At 50.7% G+C, this 21,263-nt stretch overlaps 1 protein-coding gene across 4 annotated transcripts in view; it reads right to left on the bottom strand.

The window, feature by feature from the left end:
• The window catches only part of LOC142568468 (DNA excision repair protein ERCC-6-like), a 595,812-nt gene that overhangs the window by 317,226 nt on the left and 257,323 nt on the right, over window positions 1-21,263 (bottom strand). For all 4 annotated transcript variants that reach the window (XR_012825434.1, XM_075678394.1, XM_075678392.1 and 1 more), the window contains one exon: window positions 2,005-2,140. Coding sequence is in view for 3 of the 4 variants with exons in the window: in XM_075678394.1 (XP_075534509.1) it covers window positions 2,005-2,140 (136 nt within the window). In the remaining variant the exon portion in view is untranslated. The remainder of the gene's footprint in view (window positions 1-2,004; window positions 2,141-21,263) is intronic.

The raw sequence follows: 21,263 nt of genomic DNA, 5'->3' as shown, positions 1-21,263 counted from the left end.
GTTCCATGTCCCATTCTGCGCACCAGCATTCAATGTAGCTGAGAGTTCGCTGTAGTAGCTTATGATCTTCATGGCAGGTTATTTCTTTAAACACAATACAATCGTCCGCAAAAAGTTTAATAGACACTGAGTCCGGGATTACTTGCACTCAATCATTTACATATATAAGAAATAATAATGGCCCCAAAATGTTCCCCTGGGGAACACCGGATGTAACACTGAGCATCCTAGATACACAAGATTTGATTTCAACAAACTGCGTTCTATTAGTTAAATATGCCTCAACCCATTTGATAAGATATAGCGGCAATCCTAGGTTATTTAATTTTAGAAGTAATTTACAGTGCGGAACCTTATCAAATGCTTTAGAAAAATCCAACAGAAGTATATCAATTTGCCCAGAGCGATCTAAAGCTGCTAAAAAGTCGTGAATAGTTGTTACCAGTTGTGTCGTTGTGGACATTCCCTTCCAAAAGCCGTGTTGGCAAGGAGATAAGACGTTATTATCTGCTAAAAAGCACTGGATATTGTGAGCCACAATATGCTCTAGTAACTTGCAACAAACAGAAGTTAAAGAAATCGGCCTATAATTAGAAATTATTGTTATTCAAAAGACAAGCTCAAAATAGCAGGGACAAAGAGAAGACGACAGGACGAGCGCGAGTCTTCTCTGTCTTTGTCCCTGCTATTTTGCGCTAGTCTTTTGAATAATGATGACACACGACTAGCCCAGCTTTCTGCCTTGATCACCTAGAAATTATTGACCTATCACCTTTTTTAAAGATGGGGATTACGCTTGTAATTTTCCAGTCGTCCGGAAGTTCGCAACTACACAAAGATGCATTAAAGACCTGTGCCAAGAAATCGCTTATCTGTATAGAATAGAGCTGTAAAAATGTATTTGGGATTTGATCTGATCCTATACTCTTTCTGGTGCTCAAGTTCCTTAACATAATTAAGACACCTTCCCTTGTGACGATAGGAATGTGCATATCATCAAGCATAGCGGGTTGGGGAACGTAAGCACTTGACGGAGAGAAAATGCTCTGAAAATAAATATTAAAAGCCTGCGATATTATAAAGCCATCAGTTTCGACGGCTTTATAATCATAACCAAGTGAAGTACGTACCCTGAAGATAATCAGTAGAGCTCTCAGGTCGTGCAAAAAAGATAGGCAGATAAGCACGCACAAGGAAGAAGACCATTCAACACCGTAAAGGAAACTCACTGGTGAACAGCTGCAGATGTCCCCATGCTGACTCAAAACATCGTCACCGTCAGAGCTTGAATCTGCTTTGCTGTCATCTTCGGAATCATAACTACAGTCCTCATCCCTAAATTGAAGTGCGGGCACAGCATTGTTTCGAGCAAGAAGCTTTTCTCGCAACACAGCCGCGCAGGACATGAGAGCGACTTTCGATAACTGCACAGTGACACCGGCCGTGCCCCTTGCCTGGATTTTACAAGAGAAGCGAAACCGAAACTTTTGGAAACTGGGTGAAAATGCCAGGTCCACATGCTGGACATGCGGCAGACCTTCAGAAATACACTTTGGCGGAATAAAACAACTTGGACTCCAAACCAAAGCTCACTAGTGAACAGCTGGTGTCATTTTCAGTTAATTACCACTGCTCAGCACTGTCGGATGGCAATGCCGGCGATTTAATTCTTGACTTGCTGGAGTCATCTGATTACAAAATTTTGACGCTAGTGCAGCGTAAACGTGAGCGGCATGGCATGCTTTCTTTCTTGAGCGCAGCCGACGCCACGCCTTTTTTTGCTATAACATACGCACGTTAGTTTGCAAAAAGGTACATCAAAAATCACAACATCACCAAAGCGCGAAAATTTAAACTCATTCTGAAAGTTCAGTGCCTGTAGTGACTACTAGATGGCTTTAAGTGGATAAGAAACGGCTGCAACATGTCGAAATCGTTGATCTAAAGCATCGATCACTGGTGATTGATTTGAATAGGCGTGGTAACAAAAGAGTAAGAGCTGACCTTGGTTCCAGCAAAGGACCCCGACTCGTGCAGGATGGCAACACGCAGTGGGGGGCACCAGCAGTGGAACTCGCGTACCCACTGATGCATCACAGTGGTCGGGCACACCAGCAGGACAGGGCCCAGACCCGTGAAGCTGCACACACACCATGGTGAAAGCAGCAGTAACGACGAGACAATAATCTATAAGCATCTTACAATCAGACTCGCCCGTTCTGACATTTTCCACAAGGTGCAGCTCAATTTAAATGGCTGAGTGATGGCCTTGCGCAAGAAATTATCAAGGTAATGGTGCTGCTGTACTGTGAGTTAAGGTCATTTGCCATGGCATTACAAACGTATGAAAAAAAATATGCCAATGCATTTTCGTTGGCTCTTAAGTCGCATTGTTCAGTAGGTGACAAACAACTTTCCAGCGATAGCTGGGTGCTCTGACAAAATGTGCTCGTGAAATCTTCAAGGGCTATGCTATTCATGGCAGCGTGCAATCATGTTTGAGCACACCCTCCGTCAGCTAGTATGACAATAAAGAAATTGCACATCTGCGCGATTCATGCAATCCTTTGCAAGCTATGAGCTATAGTGAGCCTTCTATGATTACAATTCTGCCCCTCTGTTCTAACTCATTTTTGTTAGCTGCCTTTCATGATGAAACCAGCCAACCTTTAGCAGAAAGAAAGAAAGCAGCGAGAGTGTAGATTCTATATTGACACGGGTACTTGTTTATGTTCTTGCAGTGATTGTATTTCACTGGCTAACAAATGTTAAAAAAACATTGTTCAGCGAAAGATGCAGTTTTCCATATCGGAGGCTTCTCGAATGTTACCACTGGTTCTAACTGCTCTTTATGTTGTTGCCGAGGCTTGCACAACACGAATATTTGTGTACATTCAAACACCTATGTGAGCACCAGCGATCAAGCTGAATGGTTCAATGAGTCACGTATAAATTGCCGTCGTGTCTGATCCACAGGTCTCATTTTCGACAATTGCGGACGTAACAAAGTGCATGTATTCCTACGCGCCACCACACCACCGCCAAGAGATCCCGCCGCGGTGTGCCCGGCTGCAGGGAGCGCTGTCCCTAGATCCTGCGGACCTCCGGACCGGTTCATCACGTGACAGCCAGCCCTTGGCCAGAGAGAGAGAAGGAGAGAGAGGGAGAGCGTCGGGTGAACCGCAGCAAGCGGGCAGAGTTGTTGAACCGACGAGGCGAGCGGCACATGTATTGGACATCAGGCAAAGTTGTGGCCGGCGGCCTGAGTTCTCATAGCCAGGGCCTCCATATACACGGCCCTGAGTCTGTTCTGATCTTCGGCAATGACGTGCAGTGACAATGAACCCAGCAGCCCGGCACCTCTCCAGCTCGGACGTCTTACTCGACAGTCCGCAGATAAGTGCTCAGGCACTATGTTGGGACTCTCTTTTTTAATTGCGTTTCATCTTTAAGTTACTTCTTTAAGTTACTTATTGATCGTGTGTTCATTTTTGCATGCTCTGTTAGTGTAGTGCTTGTGACATTTATTGTCGCGGATATTTTTCATTTGTGTCGGGTATTTTTTTATTTCACGAGCGTTGGAAATCCCCACGTGGTGGGCTTTGCTTAGTGCATTGTTGTAATGACTTTCATTGCAGTTTGTGTCGCATGTATTGTCGGGTTTATTGTTCACTTGTTGCGTAGTATTTTTGTATTAATAATTGGTAACGGCCGTAGTCCCCACGAGGTCGGCCTGTACACGTTCCGGGGAGTATTACGTAGTGGGGGCTAACCCCTCGCCGGCCGGCTAGGCTTGCCGCATGGGTGTATTCTGTGTGGATTGTCCTCATGCTTCGCTGGTACGATCTTGGGTTTAATTAAACCCTTTGTTCTTCCTCGGCCACTTCTTGCCTCGTGCCTCAGGTCCACGGTCAATCAGGCATGGACATTATTTCCGGTCAGCCAATCGAACCACCTGTAACGCACACAGTGTGGGATTGTTGTCACCCCATCCCCTCCGGAACGGAGAGTGCAGTAATACTGCGCGCGAAGAGCGATAGCACAAGCAATAATGGCGGCTGAGAAGGCCTGCCAAATGCAGGCCTAGTGACAGCGCAGTTCACAGGGGTCAGCCTGCAGAGATTACTGGCACCTTTTAACAAGAAATCGGACGACCTGGACGCATACCTGACGCACTTTGAGCGAGTGGCAGAAGCCCTCGGATGGGTGAGGGAACAATGGGCCACCGCCCTCAGTATGTGCCTGATGAGAAAAGCACCTACTGTATTCAGCCGCATGCCAGCGTCAGAGGCGTTGGCTTACGACAAGGTTAAACAGGCCCTCCTATGTCACTTTCGCCTGACAGAGGAGGGCTTCTAGGATAAATTCAGGACGGAAGTGCCCCAGGACGATGAAGCGCCATCGCAGTTTTTCGCCTGGCTGGAGAATTACTGGGAGAGATGGGTCCACCTCTCAGAGGCAACGAAGTCCCATGAGGAAATCAAAGATCTCCTCCTGGCTGAAGAGTTTCTTGAAAACTGCAAGCCCATGCTGGCGATGTTCCTGAAGGAAAAAAAGGGCCGGGACATCCTGGATATGCTCCAGAGGGCCAACGAGGGTCAACAACAGCGCCCGAGATACAATCAACTCAGAACAAGGAGGCCAAGCCGGGGACAATCCCGATGCAGGCTGAGGCAGGAGACAAGCCAACAGTCGACCAGTGTAGAAACGTTGGCTCCCGCTTTTACCTGGTTCTCATTTTGTTATTGACAGCGTTTCAAAATGCTGCAATATCTATAAATGTAATTGTTCTATTTCTAGGGCTGTTAATGAGCACAAAAGAAAAGAAAAGCACTGTCTTGCATAATATACATTTGCTTCAATAAGAGTTGATTGTACCACGGCACAGCTGCATAGCCAGGCATGACGATGTGAGGCAGCCCAAGTGCAGAATAAAAGAGGAACTGTTCACTATGTTCGCGCCGCATTTTGACGCGTGCAAGTCGTGCTGCACCATCTACGCATACATGGGCATGCGGGCACGAACTAGTGCACATCCGCAAGCGTATGTGTGGTCTGGACTTTAGAATCGGGTAAATATGGCATGCAATAATGTTACTTATAGTTCGATCAATTAGCAGATAGATAAAGCTGCCACTCTATTGTTTCTAAAGACATTAGATAAAACTGCCATGAAAAAACTATTATTGGATAGCTAAACAGTAGAACATGCAATAAAGGCAGGGTTGGAAGCAGTTTCCAAACCAAATCGTAATTTGTAACTCTTAGAATGATGAAGGACACGTTTAGGCAATGGTATAAGAAGCCGTTTCTTTCAAATAAACGTTGTTTCTTTCAAATAGCGCTTGTGGTGTGTCTTCTCATCTCGTGTCCCGTCTACGTTTTGCACTGTTAACACCGGATGGAAAACCAACAAGCCCAAGCTGCTGTTCTAGCGAAATGTTATCGCTCAGCTCTGGACGCACCAGCATTTGTCGGAAGTTTCTGGAATGTTCTCAATGGTTCTATTCGTTGTCTGTTGTCATCGTACCTTGTGTGATCTGATTGCAAGTCTGCACGATGCAAATGGTGCACTAGAACTTTCTGAAAGACACACGGGCACCAGCGATTACTCTGTAACCTTCGATGACTGATGTATAAAAGCCGACGTGCTTCACCTGCTGCTGAGATTTTCACCGATCGCCGACCGTGTTCGCCGCTATTACTGTGCTTAGACTGTAACTTGCTTTTGTGAGCACAACTTTGCCCAATAAAAAGTTAGTTTCGTCATTCACAGTTTTACCGCTGCATTACTCATGGTCACTACTATGTGACAATATGGTCTACAGTTTAGGACTATGTTCAAATAATAATTATAGCTGTAGCTGTTCTAGATGATGAAATATCCCTCCCAGAAACTAGTAGAGTGACTAAAAAGCATGTATTCAAGAAGTTGAGAAAAACAAGCAACCTCATTTATTTACATATTGTCACATTGCAATGGCAGTGAAGAACCAGACCGCAGGAAAACTCAGTCATGAAACCTGACTATTTATTGGTCGAACTTGTGCCCAGACAAACAAGTGACTCGAAGGACGATGGCGGTGAGCCTAATCCGCCTCTTTCACGGCGCGACTGCGCATGCGCCCTGCCCTAGCGGATTAGTCACAAAACATTTTGGAAGGGACGCGCGCGCACGACCACGCGGCCAGATATTGTGGGAAAGTACCCCGGAAATAAAAAAGCACTTGGATGCGCACTGTTGCAAACACTCGTGCCATGTACCGCGCCGCTGCCGAAAACGTGCGTAAGACTGCAACTCCACTTTGAAACAGAAAAGGGCCAGGGCTTCGTCCGGACTGCACCATAAACCACGTAGTTGCCGCCTTGCATTGATGGCTGTCAAATTTATCGATGAACTCCTGCGTTACACTTGGGCGACACTTCAAAAACACGTTGCTGACGCAGTCTTCTTGCAGCGTCGGCCCACTGTGGCTGGTGGTGGCAGCGCGTGCCTGACTTCATGTACTGTTTTAAGGCGTGGTAACATTGGGTCGATACGAGACCGACAAGACGCTGACGCCGACGATTGGTCAACTATTCAGCACTGTGTCACTGAGACCGTTTGATAGTAATAGGCCGACAACGAGGCAACCGACGGGTGCGAGTTGTCATATAGCGCGATGGGCTTTCGTGTCGACAGCACCAACAAAATCAGCATGCCGACCGTGATAGCTTGACCGAACGCTACGTGATCAGCCGTCGAACCGACAACGTGATAGCTGCAGCTTATTCACTTGTAACTATAATTATTCGCGCTCAACATGCATCGGCATGCCTTCGAAGTTGAAATGCACGAGCTTCAGTCCTCTCAAGCCGTGCACGTGAAGTTTGAGTCAATGTTGATCCTGTTTAGCGAAGTTTGGGTTAGGCCTGACCACTTCGAGTTCGTGCACCCGCTACCGATGGAGCTCAACTTAAAAAATAAGCAGTCAGGACGAAGGAAACCGCTCTTATAGTTAGGTTGCAGCCCTATAGCGATTTGCATGACACATACACAATAAGCGGCAAGTGACGACACAGCGCTGTGCCAACATCTTGTACTTTAGTCACCATTCCCGAACGCTGCCGGTCGCATTCCCGTAGATGGTGGGTCTGTGTGTGTTGGTATGCTGACATTTCTTAATTCCAAAGAAGCACTATTTACCTCTGCGTCAAACAGGAATGAAGAGACAGTGCATTCGATACAGCAGCATAAGCTCACTCAGTTGTCAACGATGTCATCGATGACATCGGCCTTTTCGCGAGAGAACTACACGGCATATAAGTGGGGACTTATGCAGAGCACAGTTGTCTCTAATAATACTTTATACCATGCGCAAACTGTAAGTATGATGAAGTTAAACAAAAGCGAGAATCGGTAGTAACAGCTCGTAATATATATGTGTCTGGATCATAGTTGCAGTAGTTTAAGGGACTCGGCTGCTTATATTGACTCACTTCACATCAGCGATGCGCCGTTTCTACAATAACCGAAGCTTACAGCGATCTGAAGCTGTAGATGTCAACAAGTGCACCGCTTTGGCAAATCCCACGTGGAAAGATGCGCTCGAAGGCTTCTTGAATATGCGAAATGTTTAGTGAATGTGTAAAAGGAATACAAGAAGCGATGTGCAGCCTGTTGCATCTGGGTCGCAAGCCCCAAGGGCAGCGTTGGCCTGGCGGCCTGGGGCACAACTGGAAGCATCCGAAGGTCCTGGCAAAGCATGAGTCGACTGCTAACAGAACAACTTGTTTATTCTAGCATCGCAAAAGAGCGGCCGGTCAGGTCGACCGAAGTGGAGAGACGGGAGAGCACGTTACTCGACGGAAGAAATCGGAGCCTCTTTTGGCGTCCGGGGGCAGCTACTTTTATGCTCTCGGAGTCGAGGGCATGAAGGAACGTCTCGGGATGAGGCCACGTGATGGCGGCGCTCGGGCAGGTTGAGACTAGAAGGTGACGCATCCGCCGGGCCGGCGCCGGTCAGACCTCCTCGCTTCACATTTGGGGAGCTCCTCTCCCCGGCTGCCGCGCTTTGACAAGCGTGGGCACCAACATGCACACACACACACACGCACACACGAAGACATGTGGCATTGAAACATGCCCGGGCGCGCATGGGAGGAGGCATTGCGGCCGCGCTGAACGGGCCAAAATGTCCTCCACTTTGAACGAAGCCCCGGCGTCCGTTGCATCCGCGCCGGCTATACCGCGCGTCGTAGGCGAAACGTAACAGACCGCCCCGCCGGGAGAAGGAGATCCCGATGGTCAGGGGACTGCATCCGCTGTCCGGAGGGATGTCGCTCGATGATACTCATAACCGAAGTCGGTCGTCCCTCGGCGTTTCTTGAGCGCAGCGCAGAGAGAAGGCCTCGTTCTCACGTTCAGGTTCACACAGGAAACTGCAAAGTGACTTCGGGAGAGTTGCCATTTTTGTTCTCGTTCCCAGCAAGCGTTAGAACTACACCTTAACTCAACCGCTCAGTCAGCAAGCACGGCACAACCCTCACCAAGCCATGCCAGGCTCTTTCCCCTTTTATACTACTGCCTAGTTCCTTACAGTAGTCTAGCAGCACTCAGAACGCGTCCACAAATTGGAAAATTGCACTAGAAAGCACGTCATCACTTTGAAACACTAAACAAAAGCAATATGTTAAAAATCCTGCCTCAGGAAGAAAAACATCAGTAACAAATAACTTTGAGGCTGATTCCTACGTTAGGGGCTTCGACTTAAGCCATCGGCGTTACCGTTGAGACTCCCCTTTTTGTAACGCACCTCAAAGGAATAGTGTTGCAAAGCGAGGCTCCAGCACAGGAGGCGGCCATTTTTGGAAGAGATGGTCTGCAGCCGTCGAGAGGGCAGTGATCCGTCTCAATGATAAACCTCGAGCCGGCTAGGTAGCACGCACACTCTTTCTCGGTGGCGCTGTACGCCTGCTCACGACTGGTCAGCTTATGACTAGCATACAGGACAGGGTGTTCCACTTCTCCATTTTCCCGTTGGCACAGTACAACGCTCATGCCTCGCTCACTAGCATCGCACTGAACAACGAACCCTTTTGTGTAGTCTTGCAATCGTAGTCTGGCAACCTAAGAACGACCGAATATCGGTCTTCGTGCGCGGTTGCGGGAAGTCTCGCACAGCGGCCACCTTTATTTCTGAGGGGCGGCGACGACCCTGTCCAATCACGTGACCGAGGTAGACAACCTCGGCCTGTGCTAACTGACACTTGGGAGCCTTGACTGTCAAGCCTGCTTCGCGCAGGCGGGTTAGCACTGCCCGCAAGTGTGCCATATGCTCAGACCAGGATGCGGAGAATATCGCTACGTCGTCTAAATACGGTAAAGCGAATTCTTCCTGTCCCCGCAACACTTTGTCCATGAGGCTTGAAAAGCAGTATGGCGCGTTCTTCAAACCAAAACTCAAAACTTTAGGACGGAATGTTCCCATTGGTGAAATGAACGCCGCATACCTACTAGCCTCTTCTGTAAGTGGAACCTGCCAATAACCCCTGACAAGATCTAGGGTGGAAATAAACTGAGCGCTACTAACTTTCTCAAGGCGCTCCTCGATGTTAGGGATCGGATAAATTTGATCCTTAGTGATGGAATTAAGCCTGCGGTAGTCGACGCAAGGACGAGGTTCCTTGCCCGGTACCTCAACTAAAATCAAAGGGGAGGTATAATCACTCTCACCCACCTCAATAACACTGAGCTGTAGCATTTTCTTTACCTCAGCCTCCATAATATTGCGCTGGCGGGGTGACACCCGGTACGCCTTGGATCGTACTGGCTCTGGGGAGGTAAGTTCTATTTCATGAGTAAGGACAGAAGTCCTACCAGGCCTCTCAGAGAACTGATCTTGAAACTCTTGTAAGAGCTGGTGTAGTTCGGTTTTCTGCTCAGGCGACAGCGGTGCTTTACTGATTAAGTCACTAATGACTTGATCGGTGTCTTCCCTGTTCGTCACTGAGCCTAGTCCCGGAAGTTCGACCGGAAGCTCTTCGGGAACGTTTACCATCATACACACCACTGCTTCCCGTTGTCTATAGGGTTTGAGCAGATTACAGTGGTAAACTTGCTGTGCTTTCCGTTTTCCTGGCAGACTCACCACGTAGTTAACGTCCGACAGTTTTTGAACAACCCATGCTGGGCCCTCCCACTGCACATCGAGTTTGTTTTTTAGCGATGTGCGCAATATCATGACCTCATCGCCCACCTCAAAACGACGGGCCCTGGCTGTCCGATCATAATAAACCTTGGCCCCCTGCTGGGCCTTTGCCATTGCTTCACCTGACAACTCCTGTGCCCTTCTTAAGCGTTCGAGGAGCCTAAGCACGTACTCCACCACGACTGGGTCGTCGCCCCTGCCTTCCCACGATTCTCGAAGCATGCGAAGCGGAGACCGCAGCGAGCGACCGTACACCAGCTCAGCTGGCGAAAACCCTGTAGCCGCATGCGGCGCGGTCCTTAATGCAAACATCACCCCAGGCAGACACAGCTCCCAGTCAGTTTGTTGTTCAAAACACAATGCTCTCAACACGCGCTTCATGACGGAGTGGAGCTTCTCAACGGAATTCGACTGTGGGTGGTACACTGAGCTGTGTAACAGCTTTACCCCGCACCTTTCGAGAAAGGCTGTCGTCAAAGCGCTAGTAAACACTGTGCCCTGATCTGACTGGATTTCCGCAGGAAAACCAACTCGCACAAATATGGACAGTAGTGCATTGACTATCTCAACTGAGCTGAGTTCTTTAAGCGGCACTGCTTCAGGGAACTTTGTCGCTGGGCAGATCACAGTCAAAATGTGTCTGTACCCCGTGGCTGTTACCGGCAGAGGTCCCACTGTATCAATAACGAGCCGTCTAAAAGGCTCCGTAATGATAGGTACCAACTTCAACGGCGCCCTTGATTTGTCCCCTGGTTTGCCCACCCGCTGACAGGTGTCACATGTCCTCACAAAGTGGTCTGCGTCCCGAAAACACCCTGGCCAATAGTACTCTTGCAAGAGACGGTCCTTAGTTTTCTTAACTCCTAGGTGTCCGGACCACGAACCCCCACGCGACAAGCGCAAGAGATCCTGACGGTAGCACTGAGGCACGATCAGCTGATCGAACTCCACTCCCCTACGGTCTAGGTACTTCCGGTGCAGGACCCCACCTCTTTCCACAAAACGAGCATTTTTCTTGGCGATACCTTCCTTGACATTGCAGCGCATGTTTTCTAGGCTGCCATCCTTTTTTTGCTCGGCTATCAAAGCCGACCGGCTGACTTTTAGCAACCTATTAAGTCCATCTGACGTAGGCGCGATGAGCAAATCTGCAGGTAGCTCTTCTAACTTTCCCGTGTCGGGCATTTCCTCTCCAGTATCTGGTGCCTTCAACGCTACAGGCTCAATTTTATTCAGTGCGGACGTGCTCTGAATATCAGCTTGCTGCGCCTCCGACCCTTTCTCATTGTTCGACGTCGGCCCCGCAACTACCGCCTTTGCAGCGAGCTCCCGAACTCTCGATCTGGTTAAGGCCTGAACGCTAGCCTCACCAAAGAAAAGCCCCTTCTCGCGCAGGAGGTGATTGGACCTGTTCGAAAATAGGTACGGGTACTGGGGAGGCAGCATAGATGACACTGCGGCCTCCGTCTCAAGTGCTCCGAAAGGTCCTTCAGTAAGCACTTTTGCTACGGGCAGACACACGCTATGAGCTTCTACGGCTTGCTTGATCCATGCGCACTCGCCCGTGAACATATCGGGTTCTATGTAAGAGGGGTGAACTACATCCATTGTAGCTGCGGAATCACGAAGCACTCGGCACTCTTTCCCGTTCACGAGGAGGTCTCGCATGTTAGGCTCGAGAAGCTTCATGTTCTCGTCAGTGCTGCATAATGACAAAAACACGACTTTTGTTTTTGTTTCCGGGCACTGCGCCGAAAAGTGACCCGGCTTCTGGCACGTATAACACACGCGCGCTTGCCTCGTCTCGAACCGCTTTCTGCGTTCGGCTTCGGCTGCCGCCGTCTCCTTAGGTTCGGTCGGACTGCTTTCACTCGCATCCGCACTACGTGTGTTCCCCCTTGCTCTCATGGGTGTGAACTTCGGCCTCTCAAACTTGGAGCCAAATTCACCCTTTTGACCGTCCTTAGCTCCGCCAGCCCGACGCGTCACAAACTCCTCGGCTAGCTCGGCGGCTTTAGCCACTGTACTAACGTCTGGCGTATCCAAGACCCAGTACCGCACGTTCTCAGGTAACCGACTATAGAACTGTTCCAGCCCGAAACACTGCAGAACTTTCTCGTGGTCACCAAACGCTTTCTCTTCTTTGAGCCACTCCTGCATGTTTGACATAAGCCTGTAGGCAAACTCTGTATATGACTCACTTCTGCCTTTCTCATTTTCCCGAAACTTCCGACGGAACGCCTCTGCTGACAGTCTGTACTATTTTAGCAGACTCGATTTCACTTTGTCGAAATCCTCTGCCTCCTCTCTCTTCAAGCCAGCGACTACGTCGGCCGCCTCGCCGGGTAACAAAGTGAGCAAGCGCTGTGGCCACGTTTCCCGAGAGAACCCCTGCTTCTCGCACGTTCACTCAAAGTTAACCAGGAACAAACCGATGTCCTCTCCAAGCTTAAATGGCCGCATCAGGTCAGTCATTTTGAACGATACTCGTTCTCCTGCACCGTGTGCCTCACTTCCATTACGAGCGCGTTCCATCTCTACCTCGAGACGCTTCATTTCCAAAGCGTGTTGACGATCGCGCTCCTTTTTTTCTTTCTCTTTCTGTTCTTTTCGTTCGCGCTCCTGTCTTTTTGCCGTCTCCCTCTCCTCAATGGTCTCAAGGCATTCCGACAGCTCGTCATCCTCAGCTTCTAACTCAAGAATAGCCCTTAGAAGTTCTGGTTTTCTGAGTTTGTCTGAGACATCCAGACCCAACTCTCTTGCAAGCTCCAGCAATTTCGGTTTGTGCAACGACTTCCAATCCATGGCTGCTCTGAATGCTGCTTTCTCTACTGCCTACTATTGTCTTGCCGCAAACTAACCCGGCAGCAACGACAACCACAATTACCAGCTCTGTTTCTGACACTAACACAAGCCTGGCAAAACTCAGAAGAAGAAAGTCCCGCACTCACCAAACCTCGCAGCCAAGAATTCAGCGCAGTCGTTCCGCTGCAGGCAACTAGTCATCACACAGGGCTCGTTGCACTGCTCCCGCATGGTCGTTGTGCTGCTCAGCATACAGTCAACCGCATATCTTCGCTGCTGGCCTCCGTTGTCGCGATCCCACCGCTGCCACCAGTTGTTGCATCTGGGTCGCAAGCCCCAAGGGTAGCGTTGGCCTGGCGGCCTGGGGCACAACTGGAAGCATCCGAAGGTCCTGGCAAAGCATGAGTCGACTGCTAACAGAACAACTTGTTTATTCGAGCATCGCAAAAGAGCGGCCAGTCAGGTCGACCGAAGTGGAGAGACGGGAGAGCACGTTACTCGACGGAAGAAATTGGAGCCTATCTTGGCGTCCGGGGGCAGCTGCTTTTATGCTCTCGGAGTCGAGGGCAAGAAGGAACGTCTCGGGATGAGGCCACTGTAGTATAGTGCCGCCCCCTGTCAGATTTCGGTGTCGTCGTACATGTATGTTTTGTAGTTGTTTAGCTAGATGGCGCCCCCCCTTCTGTCATGTGATGAGCTTGGGCCAATCTGGAGGTGTCATCTAGCGTGTGCAGCCTTTATAAGGAATAAACGGCCGGGGGTGGCCGAGTCTTCGTTCCAGTTTTCATCGGGAGCAGTTTGCTCCGTGTCTCCTTCCTGCGCCGGCGCTTGCCGCGCGTTCGCCCGGTCGGGGCCCCCCGCTTGCCTGCCGCTGCCGACACAACATCTTTTGGCGACGAGGATGGGATTCCCGCAGCGTTTCCGACCGAAGCCCCGGGAAACCAGCGAGCTTCGTAAGTGAAGCGTCCTTTACGTGTCGGCACGGCCTGCAAACGCCGCCGACGCACTTGGCGTCGCGAGGCTTCCGAGCCTAGGCCTACTCGCCCCCTTGTTCTTCCGTGCCCCATTCCTGCTGCGAGCTCCGGCTTGTTTTCTGCACTGTCTCCTGCGCGCTACCGGGCATGGCGTCTTTTACGGCGAACCTTCCCGTTTTTCTTGAAGTGCCCGGCCCACCGTTAATTCCATGGTATCGCTGGAAAAAAATTTTTCAGGCCCACCTCGAAGCGGCCGGCGGTGGCGACTGGACGGACGCGCGACGAGCGTCCGCGCTCGTCAGCGCTCTCGGGCGTGAGGGACAACGGAAGTACTTTGCAGACGAGGAGCAGGAAGCAGCAAGGCAGTTAACCAGCGCAGCGTCAGCTTCAAGCGAAGCAGCAAGGCAGTCGACCGGCGCAGCGTCAACGACAAGTGATGCGGTCCCGCCAGCGTCAGAGTTTCCGAGACTCTTGCAGCGGCTTGACCGGCTGTTCGCCGCGTCAACAAATGTCCTGGCGGAACGGCACGAATTCACCAGCCGAAAGCAGTTCGAGGGAGAAGGATTCCTGGAATTCGTGACCGCATTGAAGGAGAAGGCGGTACAGTGCAACTTCGGCACAAGCTATGACGAGCGCGTCCGAGACCAAATCATACATGGGGTAGCGAACGTCAGCGTTCGCGAAAAGTTGCTGGCTCATGGCGAAACCCTGACCCTGGACAAGGCAGAAGAAATTGGACGCTCGTTAGAAGCCCTGCATCGAGCGAACCGCGCGTTCGGCTCCGAAAATGTACGAAGAATCGAGGCATCTCAACTTGGCGTTCCGTCGACGGGCCAAGATGGCAGACTTCTTCCGGGGAGCCGCCAAGATGGCCGACGTAGTCCGGGAGGCCGCCAAGATGGCCGACGTAGTCCGGGAGGCCGCCAAGATGGCCGACGTAGTCCGGGAGGCCGCCAAGATGGCCGACGTAGTCCGGCAGGCCGCCAAGAGGGCAGACTTCTTCCGAGAAGCCGCCAAGAGGGCCGACATTTCGCACATGGCTCCTCCGGGAACCGTGGTGCATGCGACCGGTGTGGCAGCACGAAACATATTGCAACGTACAAGAATTGTCCAGCAAGGAACCGGCGGTGCAACGCCTGCCACACGTTGGGCCATTTTGCATCAGTATGCCGAAAAACCCGTATTGTTCAACACGTCTCTTCCGCAGAGACGCTGTCTTCAACTTCCGCAGGGCAGCCGTCCGCGTCTGTCTTGACGGTAAGCGCTTTTGAAACTAAAGATTTGGAAGTTCCGGTCGTAGTTAACGGCGTCTCCATGCGACTGCCGGTGGATACGGGAGCGTCTGTCTCATTGATGACGGCCGAGGATTTTGGAAAGCACTTTGGTCGACAGCACAGACTGTCACAAACAACAGTGGACTTGAAAAATTTCTCCAAGCAACGCATCAACATTCAAGGCCTGTTTCAAGCCACTGTCCAGTTTTTCCAAAGGTCATGCTCCGTCACGTTCCACGTAACGACTACAGGAACATCACTGCTGGGTTTAGACGCCATCCAACGCTTGGGCATACAGATCGACGGTACGTCGCTGACATGTCTACCATCGCTTCCTTCAGTACAGAGCCCCACAGGTGTGCCTCCGGGTTTTGATCACCTCTTCAGTGACGAGTTGAGTCTCGTCAACAACTTTGTGCACCGAATTCATCGGCAGCAAGATGCGAAACCAGTATCTTCAAAGTTGCGCCGACTACCCCTGGCTCTCCGTGACCAGGTCCCAAATGAATTGCGACGTCTCGAGGACTGCGACGTCATCGAGCGCGTCGAGGCTTCTGAGTGGGTGTCTCCACTCGTGGTGGTGCGCAAGAAGGATGGAACCATGCAGCTCTGTGTAGATCTAAGGGAACAGGACAGTCTTGTGCCTTACGTTCAAGAAAGGGTCTTGCAGAAACAGTGGCAGATTAAACAGTACGTAGACAAACGTAGAGGTGCTCAGGCAACTCGTATCAAGGTGGGAGACACCGTCAGAATAAGATTTAAGAGGAAAGGATTTTTTAAGTATAGTAAACCTCGTAAAGTCAAGGCCCAGATAGGACCATCTACTTTTCTACTCAGTGATGGGAAGACGTGGCATGTGTCTAAGTTAACCCTAGTGATAAAGGATTCTGCAGGTAGTACATTGTGTACAAGTGACAAAGATTTTTTGTACTCGTATTCAAACTTGGATAGTCATTCCGATGACTCGTCTGTAGTGACAGCGTCTTCTCAGAGTCATAAGCTTCAATTGAGTAGTCAGTCTGACTGTATCACTTCCGAGTTTACACAGTCAGCAGTCGTTTCTGATTCCATGGGGGAATCTGTAGCATCCCAGGACTTGTTGGGCCTTCGAGAGGAGCTTCCTGGGCAACCCTCTCCAGCGTTGAGCGACAACCACATTCAATTGTCCAACCAGGGGGAGGGAAATAGTGGGACGACTGGGTCTTTAAAGTCTACCGATACGCGTCTCAACCCCCAAAGTTCTTCTGAGGTACGCACGCGTCTTCATCGTGACAGAAAACGGTCTCCGTGGCTCGATGATTTTGTTTTTGTAGTGTAGAGCGTATTGCAGTCTTCGAAATGCCACGGCTAGGGGCCTCGATGTGACATTTAGGAGACAGTCCACGTTTCATTAACACAGGAAAAAAGTGCTTGTTGCGGTGCAGTGAGTTTTGTGCCGTGTTCCTTGTCAGACTTTGTTTGAGTGACTGCCTGTGTTTTGGTGCCCAAGACTGGTGCGCGTGTATGTGAACGTGGGGGGGAACGAACTGAAATCGCCTTTGGACTTAAGTGCGCATCTTGTGTGTGCGTTTCACTGTATCTTTACTTTGTTTCCAGGGGGGGATGATGTAGTATAGTGCCGCCCCCTGTCAGATTTCGGTGTCGTCGTACATGTATGTTTTGTAGTTGTTTAGCTAGATGGCGCCCCCCCTTCTGTCATGTGATGAGCTTGGGCCAATCTGGAGGTGTCATCTAGCGTGTGCAGCCTTTATAAGGAATAAACGGCCGTGGGTCGGCCGAGTCTTCGTTCCAGTTTTCATCGGGAGCAGTTTGCTCCGTGTCTCCTTCCTGCGCCGGCGCTTGCCGCGCGTTCGCCCAGTCGGGGCCCCCCGCTTGCCTGCCGCTGCCGACACAACAGCCACGTGACGGCGGCGCTCGGGCACATTGAGACTAGAAGGTGACGCATCCGCCGGGCCGGCGCCGGTCAGACCTCCTCGCTTCACATTTGGGGAGCTCCTCTCCCCGGCTGCCGCGCTTTGACAAGCGTGGGCACCAACATGCACACACACACACACACACACACACGCACACACGAAGACACGTGGCATTGAAACATGCCCGGGCGCGCATGGCAGGAGGCGTTGCGGCCGCGCTGAACGGGCCGAAATGTCCGCCGCTTTGAACGAAGCCCCGGCGTCCTTTGCATCCGCGCTGGCTATACCGCGCGTCGTAGGCGAAACGTAACAAGCTGCAGACATCAGCGACAACGAACTCAAGGCAGCCGCGTCGGCAGAAGGAACTTGGCGTGCCTTTATCGGCCGCACTGTTACCACAACAACGCACTCGGGCCTGTTCACCCACTATACTCGATGGGTGAACGACATGCTGCACCGGAGAAACCATTAATAATTATTCGCGATCCACGAATTGCACAACCGACGCACACTCAACATGGGCGCAGGTACACAAATCAGCCGGCGAAATCCCCGATCCCCTTCCAAAACGTTTCCAGCAGCGTGCGTCAGAGGGCAGCATAGGAACATGAAAGAGGCGGATTGTCAATCGTCGAAATTTCATCCCTGGGACACTGGCTATTTACCCAGTAGCCATCGTCATCCTCCTTAGCTGCATTTTATATATAGTGTGCTTCAGCGCATGTGTCTTGTGCCTTAAACTGCGAGGTCAGAAGAAGAAGAAAAGAGTTTCTTTAGCCCCTGCCATCAGACTGAGTGGTTCTCAGGCTTTTTTCACTTGCTGACTCACACGCTGCTGTGCTGAACCTAATCTCGGTCGAGAAATGTGGTGACCCAAACGTGATTGTATGGAGAGCATGACGACATGGACGAGGACACAAACGAGAGACTGATGACCAGCACACAGGGACCCAACGACTAGGACACAGTGGGTTTGGTGGCTGCGCCACAAACGAGTCAACTAACCTTCTGCAATTCACCATGCAAGCTGATGTCTGAGCCGCTCTACTGCTGACACTTCTTCCTTGCTTGGTTGCGGTGTCATCATGCGCAGTGCCTTCACAGGCGCCAACAATCTGCGGTGGTGGCATTACTACAATATGCCAGTCGGAGCTACCTAGAAGCAATCTTTCAACATATCTTCCTGCACCACATCAGCGATCACTGGTCCTCATCCCACCCTGGCTGGCCCCACCGGCAACAACCGTGCTGGTGAATCTTATAAAGCTGGCGCCACGATCCGCGTTGGCCTTGTGCCACAAATGAGTCAATTAACCTTCTGCAATTCACCACGCAGGCTAACGTCCGAGCTGCTCTACTGCTCACGCTTCTTCCTGGCTTGGTTGCGGTGTCGTCATGTGCAGTGCCTTCGCAGGCGCCATCACTCTGCGCTGGTGGCGTTCTTACAATATGACTGAAAAAGCTGCCTAGAAGCAACCTTTCTGCATATTCACCGGCGCCACATCCACAACAACTGGGCCTCACCCCACACCGGCTGGCCCTGCCGGCAACGACAACCGTCCTGCTGCCTCCTATAAAGCAGTGCACCACAATCCCCATTGGCCTGTGGGATTGGTGGCTGTGCCACAAACAAGTCAATTAACCTTCTTTAATTCGTGACACAGGTTAATGTTTGAGCTGCTATACTGCTGACGCTACTTCCCGACTTGGTTGCGGTGTCATCATGTGCAGTGCCTTCTCAGGCGTCGTTGCTCTGCGCTGGTGGCGTTCCTACAACATGCCTGTGGCAGCTGCCTAGAAGCAACCTTTTTAAATATTGACACGTGAACTTTTTTATCTTTTACGGGTGAGCGCTTTTATAGTCCACGAAATGTTATCGCACAGTGCAGGACACGTCTAAATCTATCGGAAGTTTCTAGAATGTTATCGATGCTTCTATTCGCTGTCTGTTGTCGACGAACCATTTGTAATCTGATTGCATGTATGCGCGACACGAATGGTGTAGAACTTTGTGGAAGGCATGCGGGTCCCAGCGATTACTCTGGAACATTCGACGACTGATCTATAAAAGCCGATGCGCTTGACCCGCTGATCAGATTTTCGATGATCGCCGACTGTGTTCGCCGCTCTCGTTGTGCTATAAGTGTAGCCTGTTTTGTGGGCACAGGTTCGCCCAGTAAAAGCTAGTTTTGTCTTTCACAGTATTGCTACTATGTCCTTTAACGTCACTGTTGTGTACCACGTGCAGACGGGGACGCGCCCAGGCGTGCAGCGTGACGAGCAAGAAGATTAACGGGCTCCGGAACAGAGAATGCTTTATTCGGAACAGCGCGTGCTTCTTATACACGCTGGCAGTTGCTTATCCGCTTCTGATAACAAACACTGAACGACGCCTGTCGGCGCTATCACATTCCTTCCCCCACAAATTAAGTTCCTTTGCGAAAGTCCTCCGACTCGTAACGAACAGGTTGGTGCCGCTGTCGTGAACTTCTACGTGGTACGGCAAGGGGGCTCGGGTGACGTGGGCTGGACGGGTGCCTGGCATAGGGGCCGTGCTGGTGTGGGGGTCGTGGTCTGAACGGTTGCCTCATCCTCAAGATTTATTTGAAGATGCTCTCGTTGATCCCATCGGCTGATGGTCTCCCTCCATGGGAGACCATCATGCACACCCGCTCATGCACACCCGTTGTGCTCCCGGGCATACCCGCCGGGACTGTCTAGGGGCCCGCGTACGGCAAATGCTCTGGAATGGCTGGCTGGGATGACTGACATGGGGTAGACGTATCTACATGCTGGGAATAACTGGCCAGACGCATATGATCAACGTGAACGAAATGCACTTTGCTCATCGTGTCCACCAAGTACGTGACAGGGCTAATGACCACTATTCGGCCTTCAGTCCATGCTGTCCCCCCCCCCATGACCGTTTTAATGTAGACGCGGTCCCCTTCCGTGAAGAAGTGCCATGGAGAGCGACCTCAGTCACGTTGAGCCTTGGACTTTTGTTGCCCCTTTAACATGTCTTCTTGAAATGATGGCTTTAGCAGCGACAGCTTTGTACGCGGCGCCCTATTAGAAACAGTTCGGTTGGTGAGCGGCCCGTTACTGCACATGGAGTTGTCCGATAGGCAAGCAAAAAATGGTCTAGGCGTTCTCGTAGCGTCCTGTGGCTGCCGGAAGCGCTATCATGGAGTATAGTTGTTTACGCAAAGTTTTCTTTACTGTTTGCACACACCTCTCAGCTGCTCCATTAGACAGCGGGTGATAAGGTGGGCTGTACATGTGACGCACTCCCCATGACTCGAGAAAATCATTGAACTCTCGTGCCGTAAACTGGGGGCCATTATCTGACACTAGCTGTTCCGGCAACCCGTATGCAGCAAAGAGGGTACGATGCCGTTCAGTGGTGTTCAAGGCCGTTGTCGACTTCATGTGAAAGACATCAATCCACTTCGAATAAGAGTCAACACACAGCAAGAATGAAGTGCCTTCGCACTCGAAAAAATCAACGTGTACTCTTTGCCAGCAGCGAGCGGGAAATGGCCAGGGTTCCTAAGGGGCGTGGGGAGCACTACTCTGCGTTGCTTGGCAGATTTTGCAACTTTTCACGACGGTTTCGATGGCTGTGTCAAGCCCAGGCCACCACATTAGGCCGCGAACTAACATCTTCATTCGGACTATTCCAGGGTGCCATTAGGGTCAAGACCAAGTTTATTAACTTCTGTAAGGAATTAAATCTTGACAAACTTGCGAGGGATATTGGTAATAGCAGAGGTAGCAGCCTAAACGCATCTTTTACTGCCAAGACCCACAAACCAGATATTCCTTTCCGAACTATCGTTAGTGAAGACGGTTCGTGGCAAATAAGCGTTAGTCAGTTTTTGCAAAAGCATCTCAAAGCACTTGCTTCGGATGATCCGTTCCTAAAAAAGAAATCTATGGATGTCGTGCTGTTTCTTGAGAGCACAGATAACATTGGCTTTGGTTTCTCCGTCGGTGTGCAAGACTTGTTTTATTCTGTGCCTCAAGATCAGCTTTTGTTGGCTGTTAGGGAATGCATAGAACCAAACGGTGAAGTGTCATTTCGGAATACAACAGGATTGTCAG

The sequence above is a fragment of the Dermacentor variabilis genome, unplaced genomic scaffold (genome assembly GCF_050947875.1).
Source record: "Dermacentor variabilis isolate Ectoservices unplaced genomic scaffold, ASM5094787v1 scaffold_19, whole genome shotgun sequence".
NCBI lineage: Eukaryota > Metazoa > Arthropoda > Arachnida > Ixodida > Ixodidae > Dermacentor > Dermacentor variabilis.
Note: the sequence above shows the minus strand (reverse complement) of the source record. Positions and strands in the feature narration are given on the sequence as shown.